At 45.4% G+C, this 11,321-nt stretch overlaps 1 protein-coding gene across 1 annotated transcript; it reads right to left on the bottom strand.

Annotated features, from left to right (window-relative positions):
- Positions 1-281: 281 nt before the first annotated feature.
- Positions 282-8,400, bottom strand: LOC110511683 (coagulation factor X). The gene is made up of 9 exons (XM_036939038.1): positions 8,044-8,400; positions 6,874-7,054; positions 4,094-4,263; positions 3,415-3,439; positions 3,113-3,226; positions 2,862-2,996; positions 2,502-2,617; positions 2,154-2,271; positions 282-1,943 (listed from the first exon to the last, which is right to left on the bottom strand). The coding sequence occupies exons 2-9, from the start codon at positions 6,962-6,964 to the stop codon at positions 1,408-1,410; spliced, it is 1,305 nt and encodes a 434-aa protein (XP_036794933.1). The 5' UTR covers positions 6,965-7,054; positions 8,044-8,400; the 3' UTR covers positions 282-1,407.
- Between the last annotated feature and the right edge of the window lie 2,921 nt (positions 8,401-11,321).

The raw sequence follows: 11,321 nt of genomic DNA, 5'->3' as shown, positions 1-11,321 counted from the left end.
TGCTAGTGAAAGTCCTTTACACCAGCAGGAAAAGCAGTGGTTCTGATCCATATAAGAGCTTTGAGAAGGTGCTGGAGATCAACGTAGGCTACAGTTGACGGCATTGCAAAGTTATAGACGGCTTCTCTCGTCGTCATTGTGACACATTTACTTTGACGGAGATGTTCCTTAATGCGCTGCAGAACAGACTTGAGAGTATACGTGTGGTCTTCCCTCTCTTTTGTTCTTCCTTCTCTTCAATTGACCCATATTCCTCAGTAATTAATTAAACTGACACCAGATCAGAGGTGAACTTTTATTAATACATTCTTAGTAAAGTGATTAACATTAAAAGGTATACAGTGCAATTACCAACCCTTCTCTCCAAGAAAAGAACATCAGTTAAGAGTAAGACAAGAGCAACAGAACACGCATGCTGCATTATTTAATGTTCCCCTAGTCTATCTGCAGTCAGCCAGGTACTATATTTGGCAGGACATGATACAATAGTATTTTAATGAAAAGACCGCCACCTTGTGGGATAAACAGAAAACTACACAGATGTGGGTTGTGTTCATTAGGGCAGTGGTTCCCAACCTTTTTCGCTAACTGTACCATCAACAGAATTTTGCTTTGCCTAGAGAACCCCTGAAATACCCCCGCATGTACATTTTACCAGTAAGCTTATGGTCTCATGAGTCTTCTCAAGTACCCAACTCATATACTATACGATAGGTGGAAATCAACTTATAGGCCTAATTATTATTTTGAAAAATTAAAACGACAACGGATAATTTAAGCAAAAGACATCAGCCATACGGACAACCAGACCCTTCCAATGAAAAAGGGCCTAAGATAAGAGTAAGGTATGTTACACAAACGGAATGCATCTCAATTTCCCCCATTTTCTCTGGCCCTCTCTTTACATTGTGTTTTCCCTCCTTCATCATGCTTCCTGTTCAGCTGTCTTCCCTCCCTCCTCTTCTCCTCTCACATGACCCCTATCCCTTTCCATCTCTATCCAATATTTGAATATCCTCCATTTATTTATTTCCTTGACAGTGTCACCTCCGTTCTCCCTGTCTTGTCTTCCCTAATTCCTATCCATATAAGCCTTTGTCCAATACCATCAACCCTCACAATTATTATCCTAACCCCCTCAACCTCTCCCTCTCTTCCCTGTACCCTCCCTCTCCCTGATCACTACCCCTGAATCCCAAACCCCTAGTCCCTAGCCACGAAGCACTTACATAGATCTGAGAGGATTGGACCGGTATAAGCAATATGGTGGTAGCTCCATCTGGCCTTCTGATAGGCCAGACGGGAATTGGCGCCATATAGCTTAAAGGACATCTTTCCAATCCTCTCAGATCTACCCTACTGCATAGGGGGTGGGGACTAGGGGTTGATTTGGGATTCAGAGCCCCCTTAGCGTGAGTCCATGAGGGGCTGCAGCCAGAGCAGGAAACGGGACACCTTCTGGTAGATGTAACCCTGACTACAGTCTGCCCCTGCTGGTCTGGAGACTACCCCGGTCAGATAGAACACCTCCCTGTGGAGAGATAGGATGGGACTCCCCGGCCCCAGGATGCAGTCACCCTTGGGTCTCACTGTTGTACAGCCCATCTTGTTGGTGACCAACCCCGGGTGCCTCTCCACACACTGGGGCAAACGCTCATACGCCAGGTGGTTGAGAGTGAGCGGGCCTTGGACCTCCGTGGCGTCCACGGGGTCCTTCCAGCCAGTGACCACGGCCGGATACTCGCCAGTCATCAGGACGACCTCTGCAAAGTCACGTTCGGGCAGGCAGGCAGCGACCACGTGTTTCTTATAGACGATGCGCTCGCGGAGCTCGAGGACGGCCAGGTCGTTGTCAGGGCGACCGGGTACGTAGCGGGGGTGGACGTGGACGACTTGGACATAGAGCGTCTGTTCGCCATCTTCAGATGCGGTTTGGCGCTTGCCTGGGAGGGGAGGGACGAAGTACTCAAAATCAATAAAGGAACACATACTGTAAAGCAAATCAAAAACATACCCTCTCACACACACGCAGGAATGAATACACGCATGCACACACACACACACACACACACACACACACACACACACCACTTCCACCACCAGTGGAGCCTGAGCCTGTAGACTGGACATGATGCCCCATGATGAGCACTCACCGACAGCCACCTGGAAGTTGACGTATTTCTGGGCACACTGGGCTGTAGTTAGAACCAGGTTCTCCTTCAGAATGACACCACTACAGAACCCTACAGACTCTGTACTCTTCAGAATGGCCTGCACAATGACAACACAACAGTTACAATATACAGCAGAGATGACACCGCAAAATACATTATCACAACTATGGGAATATTGGGTTAATGTGCTGTAGCTTTGATAGTGAGGGGTTGACTTCGTGAGAAAAATGAATCTGAGAGCATAGTAGTGCCTGTCAGTGGACAGTGTGTACCTAGTTTGAATTGTGTGTGTGTGTGTGTACCTCATAGTGGTGTGTGTTTTCCTACCTGCCAGGGACACTCTCCAGAGTTGCAGGCTAGTCCCTCAAAGTTGCTGGCGATGTTGGTTGACTGTCTCTTTGTCCACTGGCTTAGGCTGTTCACCTTCCCACAAGGGAATGTCACTGAGAGAGGGATGGAGGGAGAATTACTGAGTATAGTTTAGTATAGTACAGTTTAGTATCTAGTATAGCATAGCATTAGCCTAGTACGAACCATCCTGATCTCGCAAGCTTACATTCTGTTTCACTATCCGCTAGCGAGATCAGGATGTTGCGTATGAGGCTAGAATATCACAATACAGTACAGAATCACTTAACATATAGGATAGCATAGTATAGTATAGCATAGTAGAATATGGTGACTGACCTGCAGGAATACACTTCACCCTCTCCTTCTCCTCTAGTTTCCAGCCACGGGCACAGGAACACTCATAGGACTGGTATCCTGGCTTACAGAACTGACTGCAGCCCTTGGTCTTGTCCAACATACACACTGTCTGATCTACAATCACACACAGAGAGAAAGACAGAGAAAGGGGGAGAGGCTTCTTCACTGTTGACGTTTTTTACAACATGAGTTCCCCACCAACTCGGTGTTGGGTCCTTCACGTCTCTCACCTTTCTCACAGTGGACTCCAAAGAAGCCTGACTTGCAGACACAGTCGTATCCCCCCACGCTGTCTGAGCACATGGCTCCATTCTTACACGGCTTCTCTGCACACTGGTCCCCATCTGTACACACACAGGGTTAACAACACAGCCAGTCAAATGGTACATTCACTAATACAAGACACGTGTTCTGGGGTGAAGCTATTTTAACTGTCACACCAAATCACATGGATTTCAACTGAGTGGTAACCCAAAATACTAAGTACTCTGATATGTTCCAAGAGAACGTCAGGCAGAATCATTACACTTACCTATGTAGACTGACCAGAAGATATCCTGAAAGATCAAAACAAAGTCCACTGTCAGTTTGATTCAAAATGTCTACAGAATCATCAGAAGTCCACTGTCAGTTTGATTCAAAATGTCTACAAAATCATCAGAAGTCCACTGTCAGTTTGATTCAAAATGTCTACAGAATCATCAGAAGTCCACTGTGAGTTTGATTCAAAATGTCTACAGAATCATCAGAAGTCCACTGTCAGTTTGATTCAACATGTCTACAGAATCATCAGAAGTCCACTGTCAGTTTGATTCAAAATGTCTACAGAATCATCAGAAGTCCACTGTCAGTTTGATTCAAAATGTCTACAGAATCATCAGAAGTCCACTGTCAGTTTGATTCAAAATGTCTACAGAATCATCAGAAGTCCACTGTCAGTTTGATTCAAAATGTCTACAGAATCATCAGAAGTCCACTGTCAGTTTGATTCAAAATGTCTACAAAATCATCAGAAGCAAGAAGATAGATTTTAAAAAAGGAGATGAGTGGAGAGAAGCAAGGTAAGGAGGAAGGTTTGGAGGTTGTTAAAGAGGACGTCTGAGGTGAGAAAAGGAAGGATGAGCTGAAGGAGGTGAGGAAAGAAGGGAGTCTAATAGAGGGAGGTATGAGGAAAGAAATCTGTTCAGTGGGAAGAGGGAGCATTGGCCCACCGTGCGGTAGGAGTCCTGGAAGATCTCCCTGGCCTCCTCGTAGTTGCAGACCTCCTCCAGACACTCCCTCTCCATGTTGGCAGGGAGCAGGCTCTCCTCGTTGCCCACATTGGCCCTCTTCTGGCGGGATAAGGTGATCACTTCACTGGCCTCCTGCTTGTCCAGGAACACTGGGGGGTGGGGGGGGGATTTTAGTTGTTGTACTTTTGATACTCATTCACAAAATATATATTTTTTATCTCAATGGATAGTCTATTTTTCATATAACCTGATTCCACTTAAATAGTTAGGTCACACATTTGAAAATAGTTTAATACAGATTTTCGGCCTAAATCTGTCAAATCTATGTAGTAGAGTACAATAGTAACATTCTTTGTTACTAATTAACTAAGGCCTAAACCCAGTGCCAAAAAAGCACAAAACTACACCAATAGACCTAAACACTCTTCACACAGTACCTTTGACTCTACGGATCCCCACTTCCAAAAAAGGTCTCAGATTCCATTAAGAATGTAGCCTGATGCCTCCATGACAAACTATCCTTGTCTAATGTCATCCTGCCCCTTCCCATGTCTTGGTGTCCTGTCTAGTGGATAAACAGGCCCCTGCCCTGTCCTGGTGTCCTGTCTTCTGGATAAACCGGTCCCTTCCCTGTCCTGGTGTCCTGTCTAGTGGATAAACAGGCCACTTCCCTGTCCTGGTGTCCTGTCTAGTGGATAAACAGGCCACTTCCCTTTCCTGGTGTCCTGTCTAGTGGATAAACAGGCCCCTTCCCTGTCCTGGTGTCCTGTCTAGTGGATAAACAGGCCACTTCCCTTTCCTGGTGTCCTGTCTAGTGGATAAACAGGCCACTTCCCTTTCCTGGTGTCCTGTCTAGTGGATAAACAGGCCCCTTCCCTGTCTTGGTGTCCTGTCTACTGGTTAAACCGGTCCCTTCCCTGTCCTGGTGTCCTGTCTAGTGGATAAACAGGCCCCTTCCCTGTCCTGGTGTCCTGTCTAGTGGATAAACAGACCCCTTCCCTGTCCTGGTGTCCTGTCTAGTGGATAGACAGACCCCTTCCCTGTCCTGGTGTCCTGTCTAGTGGATAAACAGGCCCCTTCCCTGTCCTGGTGTCCTGTCTAGTGGATAGACAGACCCCTTCCCTGTCCTGGTGTCCTGTCTAGTGGATAAACAGGCCCCTTCCCTGTCCTGGTGTCCTGTCTAGTGGATAAACAGGCCCCTTCCCTGTCCCGGTGTCCTGTCTACTGAATAAACAGACCCCTTTCCTGTCCTGGTGTCCTGTCTAGTGGATAAACAGGCCCCTTCCCTGTCCTGGTGTCCTGTCTAGTGGATAAACAGGCCACTTCCCTTTCCTGGTGTCCTGTCTAGTGGATAAACAGGCCACTTCCCTTTCCTGGTGTCCTGTCTAGTGGATAAACAGGCCCCTTCCCTGTCTTGGTGTCCTGTCTACTGGTTAAACCGGTCCCTTCCCTGTCCTGGTGTCCTGTCTAGTGGATAAACAGGCCCCTTCCCTGTCCTGGTGTCCTGTCTAGTGGATAAACAGACCCCTTCCCTGTCCTGGTGTCCTGTCTAGTGGATAGACAGACCCCTTCCCTGTCCTGGTGTCCTGTCTAGTGGATAAACAGGCCCCTTCCCTGTCCTGGTGTCCTGTCTAGTGGATAAACAGGCCCCTTCCCTGTCCTGGTGTCCTGTCTAGTGGATAAACAGGCCTCTTCCCTGTCCTGGTGTCCTGTCTAGTGGATAAACAGGCCCCTTCCCTGTCCCGGTGTCCTGTCTACTGAATAAACAGACCCCTTTCCTGTCCTGGTGTCCTGTCTAGTGGATAAACAGGCCCCTTCCCTGTCCTGGTGTCCTGTCTACTGGATAAACAGGCCCCTTCCCTTCCCTGTCCTGGTGTCCTGTCTAGTGGATAAACAGGCCCCTTCCCTGTCCTGGTGTCCTGTCTAGTGGATAGACAGACCCCTTCCCTGTCCTGGTGTCCTGTCTAGTGGATAAACAGGCCCCTTCCCTGTCCTGGTGTCCTGTCTAGTGGATAAACAGGCCCCTTCCCTGTCCCGGTGTCCTGTCTACTGAATAAACAGACCCCTTTCCTGTCCTGGTGTCCTGTCTAGTGGATAAACAGGCCCCTTCCCTGTCCTGGTGTCCTGTCTAGTGGATAGACAGACCCCTTCCCTGTCCTGGTGTCCTGTCTAGTGGATAAACAGGCCCCTTCCCTGTCCTGGTGTCCTGTCTAGTGGATAAACAGGCCCCTTCCCTGTCCCGGTGTCCTGTCTACTGAATAAACAGGCCCCTTTCCTGTCCTGGTGTCCTGTCTAGTGGATAAACAGGCCCCTTCCCTGTCCTGGTGTCCTGTCTACTGGATAAACAGGCCCCTTCTCTTCCCTGTCCTGGTGTCCTGTCTAGTGGATGTGAGTTCCTCCTTTCAATGTTAAGAGCTTTGGAACCCAGTGAGCCCTCTAAATAATCAATTTTCATTACTGGCTGGATTGGCTATCCAGGGAAAATAACCATCCAAGGAAAGTCCCTCTGTGCCCTTTTGTTGGGGGCGGCAGGAAGCCTAATGGTTAAGTGCGTTGGGCCAGAATCCGAAAGGTCGCTGGTTTGAATCCCCGAGCCAACTAGGTGATAAATCTGTCGAAGTGCCCTAGAGCAAGGTAAATAACCCTACTGTAATTACTCCTGTAAGTCGCTCTGGATAAGAGCATCTGCTAAATGACTAAAATGTCAAATGTGTTGCTCAGGGCCACCAGCCAGCAGCATCGTGTCCCTGGTCCCTTACCTGTCTTGGTGTTTTTAGTGTCTAGTCTGCACGTCACAGCTCCCAGTAGCAGTAAGGAAAGCAGGGTGGCAGTGGTGGCTAGGGAGCCCATGGTGGCAGCTAGAGGACAGTCTGTCTGAATGTCTGGCTGTTTGTCTGTCTAATCCTGTCAGTTCACCTCAGCAGAGTTCAAAGTTCACACCTAAAAACAACAAGGACCAGAGTTCAGAGATTCCCACATTCTGACATAGACATCACAGATGACATAACTTTCTGTCAGGATGAGCTTCAAATAGGAGGGTCATTTTATATCAGAGTAACCTACAAAACAAGAGGATGAAGACTAATTGTTGTGAGTGTTGTTAAAAGCTTTTGGATCTTGGGATCATCATTAAAATCTTAAACTTCAGTCTTGCAGCTTCCTCTCTCTCTATATAAAAATACCTCAAAATCAACAACCTCTTTGTTTAATAGAGTTAAGACATCAAATGATCCCATCAGAACAGTGACAATGCATTTTCTAAAGAACCCCCGGACTTGGTTACAATGCTGCCATCGTGTGGTATTATACCCAGTTTATTGTTTTTTCATCCATTTCCAATCATAAACAACAAGGAGGGATAACATCAAACACACAAAACAAACTAGATTCATTGGTATTAAGCCTAGTCAAATAGTTAGTTTAATAGATTGGCTGTAACAGAACACACCAAACAAACTAGATTCATTGGTATTAAGCCTAGTCAAATAGTAAGTTTAATAGATTGGCTGTAACAGAACACACCAAACAAACTAGATTCATTGGTATTAAGCCTAGTCAAATAGTTAGTTTAATAGATTGGCTGTAACAGAACAAACCAAACAGGCCTGTGTGTTTATATTTAGTCCAACATGAATATGAACTGGTCTCATGTTGTGAATGATGCTGCTGTCGGCTATAAAACAACATATGACACGACCAGACTAATCTGACATGATGCTGTAAAAGCTTGGGCTACCACAAACTGCTAAAAACATACGAATATATGGATCTTAAACGATACTTGAAAATATAGAGGCCTATCATGCATCCACGCTATATTATGCTACCTAAATCGCAACGCGTATCCCATTATTGGAGAGCTGGACCGCTATTCAGGGCGCTGCAAAACGCATGATGATTAGAACGGTAAAAAATGCACGGTAACCTACCGCTTCGGACTTCAGCCGGGGCTTGGGCGGAATGAGAAGGATGACAGAAGCCTGTTCGGTTGGTTCTCTCTCTGGTCCCGACACGCAGTTCACCGTGTGGATCCTCGGCTCTGAGATCGCAATAGAGGTTGACAGCATCAAACTCCAATGTTGCTTTTTCAGGCCACTACGACGTGTGTAATCAACCACGTGAGGGCGGTCTTGGATACTTTATTCAAAGCCATTAATACAAATACTGTATGTAGGCTACTATACTGTATTGGTCCGTTCTACTGTAACCCGTTCTACTGTAACCCGATCATGGATTGTTCATGCTACTGTATGTACTGGCCATTGAGAGGTTTGAAGCAGCCGCCATATTGGTACTCCTGAGAAGGAGCAGTTCTCCAATGCTTCAAGGACAAAATTACATGCATTAGTATTTTTTTCTCTAGTTGGGACAGTAACATTAGTACTCTCTAATGAGATAATAATTTAAAAGTATGCATTAAGGTGTCTGTAGTAGAATATACGTGGCAAAAATGAATGTAAACGTTAATAAATGCATTTCTATAGCTTCCAAAATCTTTTTTGTTTTACACTGGAGAAATACAAATTTTACACTGGAGGAGAAATACTAAAATGGCTTCGTAGTGGCTTCAAAACAGCGCCCCCTGTCAGTCATCCAGTGTTTATTCACATTGTTAATATTATCCTATGGTTCTATGTAGGCCTCTTCACTGTTGAAGATGAGACTGGTGTTTTGCGGGTACTATTTAATGAAGCTGCCAGTTGAGGACTTGTGAGGCGTCTGTTTCTCAAACTAGACACACTAATGTACTTGTCCTCTTGCTCACTTGTGCACCGGGGCCTCCAACTCCTATTTTATTCTAGGTAGAGCCAATTTGAGCTGTTCTGTGAAGGGAGTAGCACACAGCATTGTACGAGATCTTCAGTTTCTTGACAATTTCTCGCATGGAATAGCCTTCATGTCTCAGAACAAGAATAGACTGACGAGTTTCAGAAGAAACTGCTTTGTTTCTGGCCATTTTGAGCCTGTAATCGAACCCACAAATGCTGATGCTCCAGATACTAAACTAGTCTAAAGAAGGCCAGTTTAATTGCTTCTTTAATCAGCACAAAAGTATAAACTTGAATTAGCTAACACAATGTGCCATTGGAACACAGGAGTGATGGTTGCTGATAATGGGCCTCTGTACCCCTATGTAGATATTCCATTAAAAAATCTGCCGTTTCCAGCTACAATAGTAATTTACAACATGAACAAAGTCTACACTGAATTTCTGATCAATTTTGTTGTTATTTTAATGGACAAAAAATGTGTTTTCTTTCAAAAACAAGGACATTTCTGAGTGACCCCACACTTTTGAACAGTATTGTATGTGGTTGCCAATGTTGAGCTTTCAACATAACTTTTGAAATGAAGCATCACTTACATGAATCCTCGACCTTGTCCTCAGTAACACACACCCTTTGGTGTGGAATTCTCCAGTCATTGGTTGAACGGCCAAACAACACAGGGTTTTCAATCCTTGATTGGTTAATCAGTGCGGTGGTTACCTTGCTGTCTTCTCCCCCTCTCTCTTCATCAGGGTTGGGGAATAACTGATTACATGTTGGGGAATAACTGATTACATGTTGGGGAGTAACTGATTACATGTTGGGGAGTAACTGATTACATGTTGGGGAGTAACTGATTACATGTTGGGGAGTAACTGATTACATGTTGGGGAGTAACTGATTACATGTTGGGGAATAACTGATTACATGTTGGGGAATAACTGATTACATGTTGGGGAGTAACTGATTACATGTTGGGGAGTAACTGATTACATGTTGGGGAGTAACTGATTACATGTTGGGGAATAACTGATTACATGTTGGGGAATAACTGATTACATGTTGGGGAGTAACTGATTACATGTTGGGGAGTAACTGATTACATGTTGGGGAGTAACTGATTACATGTTGGGGAGTAACTGATTACTGTTTTATATTTTCTTTTATATGTAATGTAAGTGCCTTGATGTATTTGCACCCCAAGTAGAGTAGCTGCTGTCTTGAAAAAGGCACAAATTTAAGTTTGTTCCACCCGAGTGAGTCTGACCACAAGTCAGAGACCACTATGATGACACACCAAATGTGTTAAATTAATTACTTTTGTCTTCTTCTAATAATGCCTCTTAAAGGGAAAGTAATCCAAAAGTAATCAGATTAAGTTATTGTGTTTGGGTAATCCAAAAGTTATGTTACTCATTACAGTTTTGGACATAACTAGTAACTGTAATCGATTACATTTAGAAAGTAGCCCACTCAACCCTTCTCTCTATCCTCTCCCTCCCTCGCCTCTTCCTTCCTGCATCTCATAATATATAAACAATACATGCCATTTAGCTGAGGTTTTTATCCAAAGAAACATGCATTTTACATATTGGTGGTCCTGTGAATCAAACCCACTATTCTGGAGTTATAAGCTCAATGCTCTACCAAATGAGATAGAAAGGACATCAGGACAACTCTCCCTCTTTTCTTCCTTCTCTACCTCCCTCCCTCCCTCCCTCCCACCCTCCCTTCGTCCCATTAGTTTGCCCTCCGTGTTAGGGAGCTCATCTATCCCCCACACTACCAGTACCCCAGCCCACCCTGACCTTCTCTCCTGACTCTCCCTGGTGCCAATGATAATTCCATTTTACTTCGCCGGTGTGATCGGAATCATAATCACAGCGGCTTTGAAGTCGGGCATCAAACGAGATGGAAATCCGTCCATTATAGATCAATGTGAGAGGGCAAATGCACACAGACCCAGACAGCAGCAGCAACAACAAGAACACCAAGGTGGAGAGGAAGGGCGAGATAGAGAGGGAATAAGAGAAGAGAGGAAGAGGGAGAGGGAAGGCAGGTGGGAAAGGAAGGGAGGAAGAGGAGAGGAGGAAAGAGAGAGAGAGAATATTTGTAGGGAGATGTTTGATCACTTGTCAGCTTGGACAAAAATTCTAACTTAAACAGGTGACATGGCAAACAAGAATTGAGTCTCAAACCAGTAGGACTTTACCTTTGTCTGTATGAGTGTGTGTGTATGCACACGTGTGAGTGTGTGTGTATGCACACGTGTGAGTGTGTGTGTGTGCACACGTGTGAGTGTGTGTGTATGCACACGTGTGAGTGTGTGTGTATGCACACGTGTGAGTGTGTGTGTGTGCACACGTGTGAGTGTTTGTGTGTGCACAGGTGTGAGTGTGTATGTGTGCACACGTGTGAGTGTGTGCAGTATTTTAGGA

The sequence above is a fragment of the Oncorhynchus mykiss genome, chromosome 12, assembly GCF_013265735.2.
Source record: "Oncorhynchus mykiss isolate Arlee chromosome 12, USDA_OmykA_1.1, whole genome shotgun sequence".
In the NCBI taxonomy this organism is placed as follows: Eukaryota; Metazoa; Chordata; class Actinopteri; order Salmoniformes; family Salmonidae; genus Oncorhynchus; species Oncorhynchus mykiss.
Note: the sequence above shows the minus strand (reverse complement) of the source record. Positions and strands in the feature narration are given on the sequence as shown.